At 37.0% G+C, this 19529-nt stretch overlaps 1 protein-coding gene across 4 annotated transcripts in view; it reads right to left on the reverse strand.

Annotated features, from left to right (window-relative positions):
* The window catches only part of grb14 (growth factor receptor-bound protein 14), a gene marked incomplete at its 5' end in the record, with an annotated part of 86109 nt that overhangs the window by 5692 nt on the left and 60888 nt on the right, over positions 1–19529 (reverse strand). For 3 of the 4 annotated variants that reach the window (XM_084421577.1, XM_084421576.1, XM_084421579.1), the window contains 8 exons: positions 1533–1649; positions 3321–3383; positions 6382–6477; positions 8565–8675; positions 12255–12392; positions 14557–14631; positions 15364–15485; positions 18105–18261. In XM_084421577.1, coding sequence (XP_084277703.1) covers positions 1533–1649; positions 3321–3383; positions 6382–6477; positions 8565–8675; positions 12255–12392; positions 14557–14631; positions 15364–15485; positions 18105–18261 — 879 coding nt within the window. Of the gene's footprint in view, positions 1–1532; positions 1650–3320; positions 3384–6381; positions 6478–8564; positions 8676–12254; positions 12393–14556; positions 14632–15363; positions 15486–18104; positions 18262–19331; positions 19453–19529 lie in introns of those variants that run through there. The other variant, XM_084421578.1, reaches the window with a different exon arrangement.

The raw sequence follows: 19529 nt of genomic DNA on the forward strand, positions 1-19529 counted from the left end.
TGCTGAACACAAATTAAGATATTTTGAAGAATGTGGGTAACCATACGCCGTGTTTCCACCTCAGGAACTTTCCCCAGGAACTTGGGACTTTGGGGTGATACTCCGTGTGTTTCCACCGCAGGAACCAGGGTCTAAATGAAGTAAATATTTCCCCCTCAGAAAGTCCCTGCTTGCGAGGTAGTAAGGGGTGGGACTCGGGCGCTGAACATGCTGATTGATTGAGGTCACGCCGCATTTTGATTGGTTGACTCCACACAGCATTTCATTTCAACCACCATTTTTTTTTACATCTGTTGCGGTGCGTGCAGTAACAGTTGTTTGCTATTCGAATCAACAATGGAGTTTTAAAAATATGACAGATGGATCGACAACGAGGTTCGGGCTTTATTTAGCTTAAATTCAGAGGGCGGCAACTGTAAAGTAACGCGCAATCCTACGTCACCGGACTATTTGCCTAATCTTCACGGTACTTTAGACCGCGGTGGACACGCAGACGAGTTCCTGGGACAAAAAAAGTTCCTGGGACCAATTGTTCCGGGTAATTTCGGTGGAAACACGCGGCTATAGTATTTTTGTTCTACTGTGGAAGTCAATGGCTACTGTCAACATTCTTCAAAATATCTTCTTCTGTGTTCAACAGAAGTAGGAAACTCATATACAGTAGATTTAGAACAACTTGTGGGTGAGTAAATGATGACAGAATTCTCATTTCTGGGTGAACCATCCCTTTAAATAAGTTTTCTGCATTAGTAACGATGAAAAATACATGTATAAATATTATTAATTTCAACATTTACTAATTCATTATTAAAAAGTTGCATCTTGTAATATTATCGAATGTACCTGAGCTAACATGAACTAACAGCTCATTGTTAGTTAACTAATGGTACCTTAGTGTCAAAGTGCTATAGCTCATTATATACACTTTATTTGAACTTGTAGATGTTAGTAGATAACATGTTGCAAGACACTCTGGCTATCATTTTTAATGTCATATTTGAATGTTTATGTAAACAAAAAGTGCATATTGATGCTAATTTTATTTGTTATTTGCTGGTTTTCGTCATAAAACTTGGTTAATTGATTTCATTGTGTAGTATTAGTACTTTTTGAACAGGATTCTGTGATAAACGTGGTAATTTTTGTCACTATAATCATGAAATTAAATGTTCATGCCATTTCATCTCTAGTTATGATCAACTATAATTATGTGTTTTTACAGTATAATATGCAAAGTACAATTTTCTATACAAAAATATATCTCTTTTGACATTTAAGGGTGACATATATATGCCTACAAAAACTATTAGGTCTAAAACAGTTTGGATAGTTGTTAATATGAGTTATGAGACAAGTATTGTATTACATGAGTAGCTCTAGGCCACTTTCATTTTTAAAAAGTAGCTCTGAAATGAAAAAAGGTTGGAGACTCCTGCACTGCGGTAAAATAAAGTGAACTGAGAAACTCCAATGCTGTTTTTGCTACTTCAGTTGTATCTAGTGTGTGTTGTGTGTGTGTGTGAGGACGTTACCCTCCACGACAGGCCCTCTTCCACAGCCACTGACAGCGCCTCAGACGGGTTCTCGATCACCCGACTCTTGTGTCCTGAGAAGTCCATGGCCACCAGTGAGTTCTCAGAGATGCTCCTCTGAAAACACACACAAACAAACAATAGTGAATCTCACGGAAAATGGAAACAGGTCACAGTTCACTCTTCCAAAATTCAGAGTTTCTGAAATTTTCCCAACCCCGTTCGTCACAACGAGCACGACATCTAGTTTAAGATTAAATATTTGCGCATGAATATGCATATATTTCCTGTTTGAATTATGACGTAAACTTGACTTTTCACACCTGCTAACCACATCTGTACTCTCTAGTCAGGTTCATGGTGTAATGGTTTGCGGTCTCTAAAAACACATGGATTCTGATCATTAAAACAAAACATTAATCTGGTTATAGATACCATTCTGAGTCGAGGAAAAGTCACATTGATTTATATTGCACTTTATACAATATACACTGTTTCAAAGCAGATTCATAGTAATAAACAGGAATATAACAGTGTCATCATGAAACCAAAATTGACAATTCTTATTATTTTATGGAATTTTGCAGTATATATAATAGATTATTTATCAGTGCACATCATTATTTATTTTTAAATCATGTGCCCTTGTAATCTTTAATCAAAATAATTTCCCCTCACTCTTGCAGCGACATCTCTTCTCTTCTCTGATGAGGGCGGAGCAACCAACCTGTCAATCACAAGAGATCTAACCACAACCATCCAATCAATTCCCCATGGACAAAATCAAGTCCCGTCCTACATTTTTTTTTCTTGTTTTAGAAGCCGTTTCACTCAGATATCCGTCACAATAAGAAAGAAGAGACTTATCGCAACTTCATGCCAACATTAATGTTGTAAAATTAATCAATTATAAAACAAATTCAATTTCAGCTATAAAGCAGCTCTACAGAAGATAATGTCATTAGATCATCTACGAGTTCTCAGAAAACTACAAGTATTCGCCTGAGATCATCAACAAATTCAGAGCCAGATTTGATTTGCTCTCTCTCTCTCTCTGATGGAGCAGGAGGATGTTAGTTGGAGAGGAATTTTGTTATTCTTATACATGAACACTGGATACTTTGTTCAGACGCCTCTTAAGGATTTTGAGTTGTGGGGGCTTATGGCTGTGCTGGTTTTCAAGAGCACACTCACTTATCTAACAAAAGAAGCATTTCCTTTTCACAGTGATCCCTATAGTGAGAGAAGCAGTGATTATGACTTCCGAAAGGTCCTTAATCTCAACCATGTGTTCTTGTCCATACAAACGCACTAATACACAAACTGCAAGGGTTTACAACCCTGGATGACAGGATAATCCACAAAGACACAAGCTTCACCTCATTCTGCATCAACTGCTTCTTTGTGTTTGAGTAAGAAAGTGAAAGAAAGTAAATACAGACACGGAGAGCTGAATCTCACGAGCCCTCGTCCATGTGCCTCACAATCAAAAGAAATAAGAAATTATATTTTGCTTGAATGTGAAGCTCTTAAAGCTGCAAGTGATTTTCATTGGGACATTATTTTCATGATTAACAAAGAAAAGTTCTTAAAGTCTTCTTTAAAAAAAACAATCTGAAGTGAGTAGTTCTGATGAAAAAAAGAAACCTGCCAAGGATGTGCTGAGCAAAAATTACAGTATTTCAGTGCTGGTTTCCACTCTGTATGACTGTAACGTGTGTTTATGGTTTTCACGGAGCCTCTCAATGCTTTAAACATACATGATGACAGTGTGTGTCTGGAGCTCACCATTGGAGAACTCTTCTGCTTCTGATAGGGCTGGATGAAGTTCTGGTAAAGCTGCATGCCATACTGTAAATAAACAAACAAACAGATTATAGCTCTGTTCAATAACATACTGTCTACTGCCTACATAGGCGCCTGCCTTCTGAGGGAGCTTCCTAACTGAAATAGTCCCTCATATGTGTCTGATTTAGAACGTTCTCGTTGTGTCTGTTATTGTTAAAACGACGTTCTTCTCTTGTTTTACTGTGCAATACTGAATCACGAACTCTGACGCCCGTTTCACACATACTCCGTATGCGGTGCGTATTTTGTTCCGTACCCATGTTAACAGGTTAGAGCTTTCGCACTGCACGCGGATGCGGTCTGGCGATCCGTTCCAGGAGCGGTGCGTATACAGATCGTTTCCGCACCGAGTCTATTTCTGCTGCGCTGCACGCGCTGAATTAAAGTGACAGCGCATGTTTCGTGGTCAAAATGAACATAGATTGACATGAAAATATAATAATCTCACCATAAATGCATTTAATTAAATAAAATGTAGTAATCTCACCATAAATGTATTTAATTACTACTATTTTTCACAGTCATCTTTTTACTTTAAGACCGGGGTAAAGCAAGGAAAACTACAATTTACCTCAGTAAGGCAACATAATGAACTGCACTCAAGTCCTTGATTCAAGTCCAAGATTTATTGTATTAAAATTTAACCCTCAGACGGTCCTCGGTCATTTCTGACCGAATCATTTTCTGTTTTGAATTTCTAAAAATCACAGCTTCATCAGAATGTTATGAAACTTGGTGACTTTTATGGCATTAGGTATGTGAATACAAAAAAAATTTGAGGTCATGATCCGAGTATGCTAAGTGGTCGTAAAAAAAATAGTAACGATTTTGGTCTTCGGTCAAAAATGACCGACCCATAGGAAATTAATGGGAAATTGAAAAAAAAAAAAAAAAAATGTGTTAAATATAATTTTACATAAAGTGTTATAATTGAATGAATTGCATTTTTCGTTACAAATTCTGTAAAAAAAAAAAAAAGTAAATGTGTCCATAAACAGCTGGGGAATTCACATCTAGTGGTTACACCATGGTTCTACGCTTTCTCTCCATACTCTCACCAGATGGTGCTAATCTGCTTAAAACATTTTTTTTTTGAAGGCCTAGACTCTATATTAAACTAAAATACTGCATTAAAAAATAAAATAAAAAAATACATATATATATATATATATATATATATATATATTTATTTTTTTATTTTTTTATGGCAAAAATAGACCATAAATATTGCATAAATATTAATAAATTCAATAAAATTCTCTCAAAATACAAAATTAAAAAGAAAAAAATATTATAGAACAAAAATAAATTGCATTGGTTTTACTGGGATGGAGGAAGTTTCATTTTTAGATGTCCGGTCACTAACCCTAACCCACTCCGAAACGAAGACCGTCTGAGGGTTACATGCAAAAGAAAAGGCATGCGAGTCGGCTGTTTTTGTCAATTTTAAGTTTTAATTTAAAACGTTTGCGATTTTTAGTACATGGTTAAATATTTTAAATATTAAAATACATGGTTAAAGTACATGGTTAAATATTTTACCACTTGCTTGAGCAACTTAATATATGAATCTATATAGAAGTAATGCATTGAATAGTACGTTGTTTAAATTGTGTTAAAACGTGAATATGTCTATTAAAGAGTGTAATTGTGTACAAAGAGAATCGCAATTCTGACTAAAGTTGCTGATAGCTTCTGGATTTGAAATAAAAAATATTGAGTAAATGTGTTTGTGGTACAGCCGTGGATCAGTTACGCACTGCAAACGCAGCATACGTGAAAGCACTATAGCGCGTGCTGCTCCTGCACCGCATACACACCTCACACGGAGTATGTGTGAAACCGGCGTGAGAACACAGGTGTCGCTGTGGACTATTAACTGGCCAACCAAATTGTAACCTAGAGTTAATCGAGAGTGGCTAAGCAGTGCATCTGAATTTACTCTGTGTATTCAACTCAATACACTACAGTATACACTTCTAAAACAATATTGGAGAAGTTATCTTCAGTAGCTTTTTTACTTGGGAGTTTAGTTTAACTACAGATTCATTTGTAACTTGGGAAGCTGCAGTTAGAAACCGGAAATCTAATTGAAAATGAATGCAAATCGCTGCATGTATGAACGCTCCCTTGGAAGGCAGCAGAATCTGGATGACTACAGTGTTTATGTCAGGAGTGGATCTAGAATAACTTAAAGGTAGGGTAGGCAATTTCAGAGAGGCTAGCAATAGCAAGCTAGCTTTGTTTGGAAGCATAAGATCCCACCCTCCCTTCAGAGCGTCTCAAAAGCCACGTCTCCTGCAAAACGCATGAACGCACACAGCAGAGTCTGCAAAGCGTCGCGCGAAGAGAGATCTCATGTCTCAAAGCACATAACATCACAATAATAATGCACGTAAACAACTTACAGAGCTCTTTGTACCACATGACTGCTGCAGATTCATTTCAGCATTGATAGTGCTGACAATAAAATGCATAAATCCAAGTCTGAGGACGTCACGGTTTGCCACGCAGCAAAAGCGCTCATGACTTGTGATGTCTGCGCGAGGGTATGGAAATACATACTGTATGTTAACTGGCAGATAGGACATCGTATCGGACCGAATGCAATGATTGGACACACATTTTTTGGTCCTGAGACTTCCACAGAAGATCTATATATACATTATGATATATTTACGTTTTAATATTTAGACCACTTCTATTATTGAACGCTATCAGGACGTGAAGAGAGTTTCAACCAGTATAAATTGCCTACCCTATCTTTAAAATGCTGCGAATATAGGCAGCTCAATAGGCTTTAACACAGATCCTAAGATTGGGTTTCTTCTAAGGGTTCAGCATGACCACCGCCACTGCGGGATACAATGGGAACAAACCTCCCAGAGAGAGACAGAGGGAGAGGGAGAGAGAGACAGAGGGAGAGAGAGAAGGAGAGAGAGACAGAGGGAGAGAGAGAAGGAGAGAGAGAGAGAGAGAGAGAGAGAGAGGGAGTTCTCACCTTGAAGAGGCGCATGGCTGTAACCCAACACGTCCTGGTTTGCTCATCATCCGCACAGAGCAGTTTCAGGTCACGTGCAGAATTTGACTTGCTTGCCTGGATATGTAGAGACATCAGACCCTTTAGAGCTCAGTTTTCCTTTCAAGAGACCATATTAAGCCCTTTTACAAAGTCTTGATTTTGTTTTTGTGCTCTACTAGAATATGATTCCATGTTTGAATGTTCAAAAAACACGTTTTTTTCCCCCCCATATTCTCCATTGTTGCAGCTTTTCTCTTCCCAGTCTGTCAGTAACGCTCTGGGGTGCGTTTCCCAAAAGCATCGTTAGTCAACTGTGGTCTCAAGTTCCGTCATTATCATCATAGTTCAACGAGTCTGTGTTTCCCCAAAACCCTCGTTCCAACGAACATTCACAAACAGCATCGCAGAGTTGCGTGTTTGGAACCACAGCTCTCGATGAGCTTCTAGTTTGCATGACATGTGTGGACTTAATAAATCTTTGAGCAAAATAAGCAAGCTGACATAAAGTACAACCTACATCTTTTATTTAGAATACATACAAATGTCATTTACCTCTTTTAGTTTGTCAAGGGATTTAAAGAGTGCGCATGTGCGAACGTGCTCTAGTGCGTAAGAACGAGCCGATGATTGAATCTGGAAAAATGAGAAATAGTCCTCAGATGCCATGTCCATTATTTATAGCAAAACATCAAGCATTAATTCGATCTCAAACCATTTCATTAAAAGTAGTTATTACTCCAACACCTGCATGACATCATTAACCAACGTGGTTGAACGACCAATTTGCGACAATACGATTTCAGGAAACAGTCGTGACTAGCTAGTTGATTTATTCAACGATACATCGTACTATGGTAGTTAGGAAACGAGTTACATCGTTGTATGGGAAACGCACCCCTGTTTAGATCCTGTCTCTACGAAGCCCCGCCTTCTGAAAAGCACACTGTGCTCTGATTGGTCGGCTGGATCAGTGCGTTGTGATTGGTCAAGCGCTTCGAGTGTGTTTTGGAAATGTCCTGCCTCTTACCATAACCGCCAGTTTAACACACTACTGACTAACTCAACCAGGCCCCGCCCCTTTATTCTGAGTATGAATTATTTAAATGAGGAATATTGTGACGCGTTCGTTCCCGGAAGAAAACTCAAGACTACAATGGAGGCGTTTCAGGGAGTTCAGAAACACTGACACTGATATAGAGAATTACTTTCAGAGCTTTTTCATGCTCAAACTGCAACATTACACACTAAAGAAACATGAACATGAAAAAAAAAGCATAATATGACCCCTTTAAATTAAGATCTTTTATTTATCTACTTGAATGAAATGTATTGCATAGATCTCTGAAATACTTAATTGCTGTCATTTTGTGCTCTAATAGTTGCACTTTTTAATTTGAATCTTTTTGTCCTTATATATGCCTCTTATTTTCCTTTCAATATACACCAATATTTCATTTGAATTCATTTATTTATTAATTTATTTTATCAATATATTTATTTATCTATCCATTTATCTACCTTTTCATGACCACTATTTTTAAATAATTTCTATGTAAATCACTTACTATTGTATGAAGTGTTTTATATTAATAAATTAGCCTTGTATTGCCTAATATTTTTTATGATGCAAAAGTGTACAAGTGATCACTGTCCCAGAAGCTTTGCTCAAGTTTCATGTGTATTGTATCACTATTCGGTCTCTATCTTTCTCAAATAACAAAACAGCAAGAAATATTACACCTCCATTTATGTATTTACTTGGTAAATATCCATACGATATGCGGTACAACGCACAGTCAACCGGTCATTACGGCAAAATAAATATCATCCTTCAACTTTTTTTGAAGATTTTTTTTTACTATTAATCTCACTCACACATGTCAGAGCATAGATCAATGTTTCTAACGCTAAAGACACAGTACAAAGTTCACGAAAGATAAGCAGCCAGACAGATTGTTTGATTGCAGTTTTATATAACCCACAATAAACAATAAATCTGAGACTTATGAGGCTTATTAAATCATAAAAGCACTGGTAACACTGACCTTGACTGCTGTAGTTGTGTATAATTCAGTATTACAGTGAGAATGATTATAAAGCATGTGAAAAAAATCCCCCAAAAACTGCGTGTGATTTCCCGAAGATTATCTGCATTGAATTACCTTCACACAGAAGCCGTAGTCTGTCGGGGCGCCGTAAACTTTTTTGGCTGATAATAATGTGTAGACGTCACTGTCACTGAACTCTGCAATGAACTGCAAGTGTCTGGGTTCCTTCAGAAAAGAGAAAATAATAATTATAGTAATAGAAATAACATACAAAACAAATGCCTTCATTTATTCCTAAATGAACTTAATTAGCATCTACAAAATGAAACAAGTTTTCTTCTCTGTTACCCAGTTCATGATCAGAATTGGTTTTCCAAAATGTGTAAATATTTACTACACAAAATTACTTTCAGACAATGTTTAAATATTGTGAAATGGAAATTAAAAGAGTGAAAAAAAAATCTCAACAAGGTTGCATTTATTTGATCAAAATGCAGTAAAACAAGTTATATTGTGAATTATTATTACAATTTGAAACAACTGCTTTCTATTTGAATACATTTTTAAATATAAATTATTAATTACTCCAGTCTTCAGTGTCACATGATCCTTCAGAAAGCATTCTAATTTGTTGCTCAAGAAACATGTCTGATTATTATCAATTTTGAAAACAGTTGTTCTGCTTCATATTTTGTGGAAACGAAAGAGTGATACATTTTTCTCAAGAATATTTGATGAATAGAAAGTTAAAAACTAACAGCATTCATTTAAAATAGAAAGCTTTTTTTTTGTTATTAACTATAAAGAATATTATTTAAAGTGTCCTTGTTGAAGAAAAATATGAATTCCATAAAAACAGTATTTGAACAGTCAAGAGTGTGTGTGTGTGTGTGTGTGTGTGTGTGTGTGTGTGTGTGTGTGTGTATTTATATACACACACACACACACACACACACACACACACACACACACACACACACACACACACACACACACATACATACATATATATAATCAAAACATAGAAAATAATTTATATATATATATATATATATATATATATATAAATGATTTAAATATGAGGGAAGAACAAAACACTAAACTTGGTTAAGGTTTTTAACTGACAAAATGTTTTGGCAATAAAGTCAAACTTCAGTTTTTATTTAAGCAAAAAAAGATGCATAAAAAAAAAAGGTCACAGGAAAAAGCATACATTTTCCTATAGGCCGGACATCATTATATTATATATACAGTAGCCTGTATATAAAACTATTTAAAAATGTAATATAGAACTTTATAGAATATTAACTTCAAAATGTCATCTATCATAATACACTAAACGCGTGAGTGTACATGAGAGGTGTGTGCGCTCACATTCATAGGTTCCAGCAGTAAGCCTGCTTTAGCAGGGAGTAAATCCAAACGTGTGAGATATGAACGGCATCTCACAGACCGCCAAGACACGCGCGACACGCATGGAATTTGTAATGTTATATAGAGAAGAGTATGTGTGAGCGTTCACAGACACATAGAGACAAAACAGTTGACCTGTGCACATGAGGAGGGGTCTCTCAGAAAGCCACTGGGAATCCTGTGGCACAGGGTTAGGAATCAAAACATGATTCTTATTCAGGACACTTTACTACAATAGTCAGGCAGTGTTTCTTACACTCACTTTGTCTCAAAGGCTGAGCATCTGCTGCTCATTTACACTTTCACATGCTTTCAAATTGGTTATCGAAAATACAAAAGTATCTAAAGTGGATTTGTGAACATCTCTCAGCTTTAAACCTCATTGAATGTGTTATTTCGCACGTTTGAACTCTTTTCCAGAATTTAAATCAATGTTGAAAGCTCAAACCGGGACTAAGGCAGCTGTCTTCTCGGCCGCTCAGTAACACTGAGGGTGTAATACGCATATCCATGGCAGGAGATAGCATGGAAATGTGTTGCAATGACAGGAGCTTTATCTCAGCAACACTGCTAGTGAGGCGAGTCAAAAGAAAAAGAAAAGCCAGAGCGAGACGCCAAAGAAACAAAAGCAAACACACACACATAAACAAACAGACACACACACACACACACACACACACGTTGGGTTTTCATGTTTTATGGGGACATTCCATAGACATAATGATTTTTATACTTTACAAACTGTATATTCTTTCTACTGACCATAAACCTACCCATAACAGAAATCTTTATGCATTTTTACAACTAAATTTTGTATGATTTATACACCGGTTTTCTCATGTGGACCAAAAAATGTCCCACAAGGTCAAATATTGCCATCCTTGTGGGGACATTTTGTCCCCATAATGTAGAGTTTACCAGGAACACAGACACACACACACACACACACACACACACACACACACACACAAAGCCGGGCTTTGTCTCACCTTTATAAGCCTCACCTGTCTCGTTTCCAAACTCGCAGAGACAGACTAGTGAACTAGACTAAGGTGTGGGCTCACAAACTGACAGAACTCTTTCACCTTTGACACCAAAATATAATGACCAAAAAAAGAGAAAAAGGTCTGATTGCTTGGCGGAATTACTCAGCTGTTTCTTCAATACCTTTATGTTTTATGATCATTTTTGTAAAACATTAATTTAAGAAAATTATTTTGTTATATCAAGTTCACATTAAAGCCATGTTGGACACTTTCCAGCAAGCCCTTTAGCTTTTTATTTAGCTACTTTTCAAACGCTTTATGCATATATTTTATTGTTTTATTGTGTCTCAAACCCAGACTTCTAATTACTATAATGACTATAAAAAGGTTTTATATTATATAATCTTTATATGTGTATTTTATGTATGTTATAATACCGTAACCATAAAATATAATTACTATTGCGATCGTGTGTGTTTGTGTGTGTTAGGGAAAGGAAAATACAGTCTGTACAATATAAAAATCATTATGTCTATGAAAATTCCCCATAAAACATGGAAACCCCTAAAAACCCATTGTGTGTGTGTGTGTGTGTCAGACTTTTAGGTGAAATTTGAGAAGTGACAAATATCACTTGTCAAAAAATGGATTATGCATCATTTCCAGTCAAGCTGTTATTTTGTCAAATTATGCATTCAAAAGAATCTAGTGGGTGTATTTATGATACATAAAATGCTATTTGAGATGTGTTGGGATGCATGTACAGTATGTCCACTCTTGCACACTGTTGTTGGACACGTTAAAAAAAGCAATGAGTGTATGGAAAGTGTTTCATGAGAGTTTATTTTCTAAAAGTGCCCACAGAAACAGCCTCATATCATGAAGTGGACAGCGAGTTCCTCTTATATCCTGAACAAAAGCTCTATTGTGGTAAAAAAAGAAAGAAAAAAAAGAAAGAAAGACAAAAAAAGAGTGAGGGTAGTGCTGGTTGGCACAGTGGTGTGCAGGTACACAGCTCACCTGTTGTGTGACTTTGACGGGTTCAGCACTTGGCATTCCAGGAGTGTTACACAAAATCCGGCTCTACAAGTTTTACTGAGTAAAGCCCCATAAATCTGCACTGTTAGATCTGACTATCACATCTAGACTGCATCAGATAAGAGTCAGAACGACAGCACCTGAATGAACTCAACAAACCAACAGCTCTTGAACTTCTGCATAATCTCACGGCGCATTCTAGACGCTCGGCTCACCTTTAAGGGAATCTAATAAGTAAGAGCAAGTGGTATTGTGAACAATTAAAGCTAATCCCTGCAGACTTTGAGGCATTGAGATCAAAGGACGGAGAGTTTTAGCGAGCCAGAAACTGAGCGCAGAGCAGGTGTGTGACGGATCTGAAACACACCTTTGATGTGCCCTTGTTGGAGAAGTACAATCCTGATCTTCTTAACACGAAGTAGAACTTCTTCCATGATTTCCTGCCATGCTCTTTGGCGTGGAGGTACCCGTGAATCTCAGGACAAGAACTGGAACTGAGGAAGGTCTGCAGGAGGAACGTCAGACACAACATGCTCAAACAAACCCGTTATCCAACTCGTGTATATATACAGTGCTATGCATAAGTGAATACACCCATGCTAAAGTTGACTAAAAAGAGGAATAAAAAAATCATATTTTGGAAATTGAACTTAATGCCTTAATTTAAAAAATTAGGAAAAATCCAACCTTTAGGCCATCCTTAAAAATATTCTTGTTTGCCGTAACCCGACCGACCCTGTCAATTTAGTACCGACCCAATTATTTATTTATTTTCCCTTTCAGTCCGACCGACTTGCCGGTTGTAAACTTGCGTTAAGACCGACCGATTTTTTTTTAACTCTTCAAACAACTAATACAAATGCAATAAAATAATATTAGTTATTAAGTATTGTGAATATAAATTGCCTAGACCTACATAACTTACAAACATAAGCTACGTTCTTTCTTTTAAATAAAAACCCGTGGCGCGTCATCTATGATTATGTTTACACCATTGGTTAACCGTTAACGCATGTCACACTACTGCCTGCAAGCTAAGTTTGCTTCGTTTCATTCACTGTCAATGGTTCGCGCTTGGTAATGATGGCTGCGGCTTTACTCTAAAGATTATTTCATTTTTATATGTTGTTGAATATGGTTTATTAAAAAATAAACATGCGAGAGCGTGTTATAGGCTATATGTCATGTTTTAGTCAGATATGACGACGACGCTACTGCAACACGCATTGCCGCAGATGAGAAGCTGAGCATCAACGTGCAAACTATCGCAAATCAAAGTGAAAGTAAGTCGCTGACGCTTAACACACAATCATCATCATTAAACGAAATGATCTTACCAGGGCTGTTTCCGCTTTCTCTTATTGCGTGCTTTGATTCAGACATTTTAGCTGATGATCAATAAAATAATGTAACGTTAGTCACAACTGTTGCTTTCGGTGACGTGCACTCCATTAAATCTACATATAGCGGTAATTGAAGATCGGATTTATATCCGCAAAAAAACAACACACATTTAGCCTATGTAACCAGGTGTAAATGTAATCGTTTTGATAAATCAGATTGCAATCCGATCTGAGAAAACGCATGAAGTGGCCTGGTGTAAACAGCCCTTAGACATAGGTGAAAAATGTCATTGCACCCCCCCACCCCACCGACCCTGATTTTTTTTTTTAAATGAAAAAATATATACTTTTTTATATTATTTTTTTTATATATAAAAAAATATAGACCGACCTACCGACCCTTTTTTTCTTTTTTTTTGCTGTTACTGCAAACCAAAATATTTTTAAGGATGGCCTTAAGGACACCAATTTTCTTTGTGAATGAATAATGTATCGTAAATAAATAAATGTTCTTCCTTAAAATACATGGTGCATAAGTGAGTACACCCCTATGTTAAATTCCGATAGAGGCAGGCAGATATTTTTTTTTAAAAAATTTTAGGATACTATGCATCCTGATAAAGTTCCCTTGGCCTTTGGAATTAAAATAGCCCCACATAATCACATGGCCTTCACCATACCTAGAGATTGGCATGGGGTACTTTCCATAAGATCATCTCTCAATGCAAATCAAACTAGCTTTTAAGCTAACTGAACTAAAACCATGCCAATCTCTAGGTATGGTGAAGGCTATGTGATGATGTGGGGCTATTTTAATTCCAAAGGCCAAGGGAACTTTATCAGGATGCATAGTATCCTAAAAAAAATAAATAAAAAAATAAATAAAAATAAAAATCTGCCTGCCTCTATGGGAATTTAACATAGGGGTGTACTCACTTATGCACCATGTATTTTAAGGAAGAACATTTATTTATTTACGATACATTATTCATTCACAAAGAAAATTGGTGTCCTTAAAGGTTGGATTATTCCTAATTTTTTAAATTAAGGCATTAAGTTCAATTTCCAAAATATGATTTTTTATTCCTCTTTTTAGTCAACTTTAGCATGGGTGTATTCACTTATGCATAGCACTGTGTATATATATATATATATATATATATATATATATTCAATTAATTTCATTAATGTTAATGATTCAATTAATAATAAAAAGTATATATATCAGTATGTGCCTGTATAAACACCCAAGAAAACTAGCTAGCAGAAGATAAAAGAAAAAATGACTCTATGCACATTTAATATTAACAATATGAAGATCATCACCTGTATGAGTTGTGAGTGGTTCATGATTCCATTGGTTTCACTCGATATAGACACCATGTGCTCTGGGAAAAAGTCCTGCAATGACCCAAAGAAAAAAAATTTAATAACTCTGAGGTGAATTTGGTTACAAATTAAATTAGGTGAATTTCATTTGTCAGCAAACAACTTTTTTAGCTGTTTACTGTCTGTTTCTGTCACAGAAACAAGTGCAATTTCTCAAGACACATATTCAATCTGTCAGGTATTAGAGACATGTTATGTGTGCTATGAAAGAAATCCCTTAAAGCCCCTTTGTTAAATCCACCATTAGGATCCTCGACCTTTAAAATCACGGGATTTAGTGATCTGTGCTTGATTACTCAGGCATTACCTTGAATTCTTAACCAGTACAATTAAAAAGCCCTATTGTGTGTCTCAGTGTTTCAATCTTTAATGACCTTGAATAGGTAACTCTGGATATTTGGCTAAACTTCAGCAAATCAATTATACATTACCAGGGCGACAGCACACACACACACACACACAGAGAGAGAGCACACAGAGACACACACACATACGTTGGTTTTTTTGGGGTTTCCATGTTTTATGGGGAATATTCATAGACATAATGATTTTTATATTGTATTTTCTATCCCCTAACCTCAATCCTGCCCAACACAGAAAACTTTCTGCATTTTTACATGTTCAGAAAACTGAGTATAATTCTGAGTATATGGGGACCAAAAAAATGTCCCAGCAAGGTCAAAGGTATTGCCGTCCTTACTGTAGGGAACACTGTACTGAAGTGCCAGAACAACACACACTTACAAGAGGCTTCTTGAAGAACTCGTATTTGGCGTAATTCTTCCTGAAGTACAGACAGCATTGTGAGTCCATGCCCCAGCCAGACTGAACCTCCATAACTGACTCATGGTCTTCTATGGTTCTCTCTGGAAATCAAAAACAAAAAGTCAGTTTAGTGCATGCTCATGAATTGCCTTGCATGTGAACTGAAGCAGATTATGTGCATTAAAGAACAGACTCGATCGCAAGCACAGCTGTCAATCATGATGTTACGTCCCGCTTTTATAGCATCAAATAACCGACTAAAACCAAACGTATTGGGAAAACGAACACTTGAACATGCATCTGCATGATAAGAACAACCTAAAATTACAGAAACCATCTTTGGAAAAAAAGTGTAATCGGATGTTTAAGTTTGGCTCGCGTCCCATGCGATTATATGGAGAGGGCGGGGCTGAACGATGACCTATACTCCAGCCAGCCTCCAGGGGGATCGAAATGCTTTGGCTTCACTTTTCAGGACACGTATGGCACACTCGCTTTGAATTCATCCAATCAAAATACAGTCAGTTCTTATGATAATATGAGATTTTACTGCCCTCGTTTGTTTCCAGCTTTCAGTTTTACCATCCCACTTCTCCGTGGGCTTGACGGATTAATTATTAACACTCTTTTAAAAAATTATGCCTCGATAATGAGCAACCCTCAATAGTAGTGAGAATGATGTGCGGGGGAGCTTGTTATTCCACTTTATCATTAAATATTATTCAGCTCCTGCAACTCTAAATGCATGTTTAATGACTAAATGGAAAGCATCTGTTTAGAAGCAGCCATCTGGAAGAGTTAGACTAGTGTTAGTGTTATCTAATACTAATTAATTCCCATAGCGTTACTGCAGTGAACGGCCAGAGATCCTCACTGCTATAATGCAATGATGTTGTTTGCATTGGCTGTGACCAAATGAGCTACGTCATCTCCGTGATGTTACATTTGGAGCTTAATATTTTCTGCCTTTCAATGTATATTAATGTATATCTGGCTGTTGTTCAACTGAAGTCAGTTCAGTGTTGATTCAGTTCCATTGTAAAGATCATCAATTATTAAAGTAGTTCATTTTCATCTACAAAGCAGTTCTGGAAAATATGATGTCATCGTCCAGCTCAGTTCAGTTCTCATAAAACAAGCATCACTACAGTCAGATCAATAATTCTGTTGAATATTAAGTGTCTCCAACTAAGCAAGCCAGAGGCGAAACGTAGCCATTCTGTTTCTCAAATCGTCATTTTACGAGAGCGTCTGCCAATGGAATCCCTTTATAGTCAGAAGTCAGAGATATCAAAGTAGGAATATACCAAATATGATTTTATAATGAACACAGCATAATCAAATGGCATCTTTCGGAAACTAATAGCATGCATTTAAATCATTCCAATCAGCAACTATTTCCTAGTCTCACTCATTAGGGAATAACATGCTTCAAGATCCCAATTTGGGCTGTTCTGAATGGAGACGACACACAGGGATGTGTTTCCTAGCGCTGCTACCTGTGTGAAACTCCTGCAATGAGAAGATATAAATAATGCAGGTGGCGTCTTTAACCCCGGGAAGAGGAACACCCTGCTCGAATGTGAGCAGACGGAGGCTGTTGAATGGCTCATTCACACCAATCTGGAAACCAGCGTGCAAAGCCTGTGTTTAATTACTGCATCTGAATCACTTCTCATCAGGCTGGAACTAATGCCAGGATCAGATTACATGATATCACCCAGATTATGGCATGATCCAGTTGACGTAGGGTGTCGTGGTGACAACAATTGGTGTCGGGACGCAAGAATCGATCGTTTTATCTTGTATAGAGTGTCACAGTGGACATCAACCAACGTTGTGTCAGCGATGCTTCACGACGTCCTGACAGAAACGCTAGCATGACGGGGTTTGTCCCATCTGTGGCGTTGACCAATAGGAACACAGAAGTGCTTCCGTACACAGCTTTCAAACATGCCGAAATGAAAGAGACGATGGTATTGGTGAATAACACTAGAGTGGATGTCAAGATTTTGAGTGAATAAAATGCTTCAGAAAACTTATAGCACCAATAATGCATATGTGACCCTGGACCACAAAACCAGTCACATTGGGGCATTTTTTTTATTTTGATCTCAAAATTGAGATTTATACATCATCTGAAAGCTGAATAAATAAGCTTTCCATTGATGTGTTGTTTGTTAGGATAGGGCAATATTTGGCCAAGATACAACTATATGAAAATCTGGAATCTGAGGGTGCAAAACAATCGAAACATTGAGAAAATCTCCTTTAAAGTTGTTCATTTATGTTCGCGATTGTGTTGCATTCACTCACAAAAATAAATGTTTTATATATTTACGGTAGGAAATTTACAAAATATCTTCATGGAGCATGATCTTTACTTAATATCCTAATGATTTTTGGCATAAAAGAAAAATCGATTAATTTTGACCCATAAAATGTATTGTTGGCTATTGCCACAAATATACCCGTGCGACTTATGACTGGTTCTGTGATCCAGGGTCACATACAGTATGGACTTTTATGATACCTCCTCTCTAGAATCAGAATTATTATTAGAATCCTTCTAGTTTAAACTGATGATGAAAGGGATTTCTATGCCCTTTATTTGAACTGCATTACATTCGATGACAACACACCACAATATTCAGTTCATCCATTTTTTTAAGTTTTTGTTAATGTTCAAATGCTTGTTGACTCAGAAAAGAGCATCTTACCGATACCGAGATGTGGGATCTGCTCGAACAGGGTCCAGCTGTGGTCATCAATGCAGTGGTTCTTCAGGATGAACAGCTGGCAGATGTCCCGGGCAGTGATGTCACTGGGCACCTCCACCGCTCGGCTGGTGTTGTCTTCACTGTACACTTTGATTACCTGCAACAAATGACAACAGAAAGAGGTTTTGACTGTATTCAGAATGGAATACTAGCTTAACTGCTTACTAAATAACACACAGTATGGACTGTTTAAATGAATGAATGAATGAATAACACCGCAGTTCAAAAGTTTTAACAAATATTTTTGAAAGAAGTCTCTTCTGCTCAACAAGGCTGCGTTTATTTGATCAAAAATACAGTAATTTTTTGTGAAATATTAGTATTAAGCTGAATTTTCAGCATCATTACTCCAGTCTTCAGTGTCACATGATCCTTCAGAAATCATTCTAATATGCTTATTTATAACAGTTTAAACAGTGGCTGTCACGTAGTCTTAAAATAAATAGCTATTTTGCATTTTTAATCCATATGTGTGTGCAATATTTTTTTTTCAACTTTTAGCAGGAAAGAGATGCAGATATTCATTCATCATGCTGAAAATGGAAGGTCAAGTCAATCGCATTGCATTGTGGGATACAGTACACCACATAAGCTCTGCAGTAAACTGAACATTTTTAACAAATCAGAAAATTCACATACTATGCACAGTATACGCAGTACAGCAATAGTACGAGCAGAACGCTAGCATACTATTCCGAACACAATCATGGATTCACAGTTTTTCCATGTTTAAAAAAACGAGTTACTCTGTCACACTGCAACAAGCTCCTGCCATTTTACCTTATAGTGATGATCATTGGATACACACACTCCTTTACCATCCCACAAGGACATTCTGAACTAAATTTCATTTCATGCCCTATATACAGTATGCAACAACCCGTTCATTCAAAGTGCAGACAGCCTGTGCTGCAGGAGAAGTCATGAATGTTCCCTTTCATGAGTGCTAATGTTCCCTGCTACGCCTCATATCCTCATATGATGATGCGCTGAAGAACCCAATATAATTCCTTTAAGAGCTGTTAGAGTTTTGGGGAATTGCTTTCCAATGATCCCACAGAGAAACAGAGCAGCATTTCAAACCCCTCGCATCGATTTCACACGCGCACATACAGACCAAAAAAAAAAAAAAAAGAGAGATTAAATTGGCATTTCAGTACAACTTACCCCTGTGCTGGGCACCAGGCAGGGCTGAGATTTGGGACAAGCTCGGCAGCTTATGTAGGGCTGTGCGCACAGCATTTCTTAAGAGTTGAGTGAACATAAAACATAAACGCAAGTATCAGCCGGGGAGCAGCGAGCTTCCTCTCTCTCCGCAGCCGAGCTCAAATGAGGTAATTAGAGAGAGCTCCGCTGATGCATGTC

This window comes from Rutilus rutilus (assembly GCF_951802725.1).
Source record: "Rutilus rutilus genome assembly, chromosome: 10".
NCBI classification, from domain to species: Eukaryota; Metazoa; Chordata; class Actinopteri; order Cypriniformes; family Leuciscidae; genus Rutilus; species Rutilus rutilus.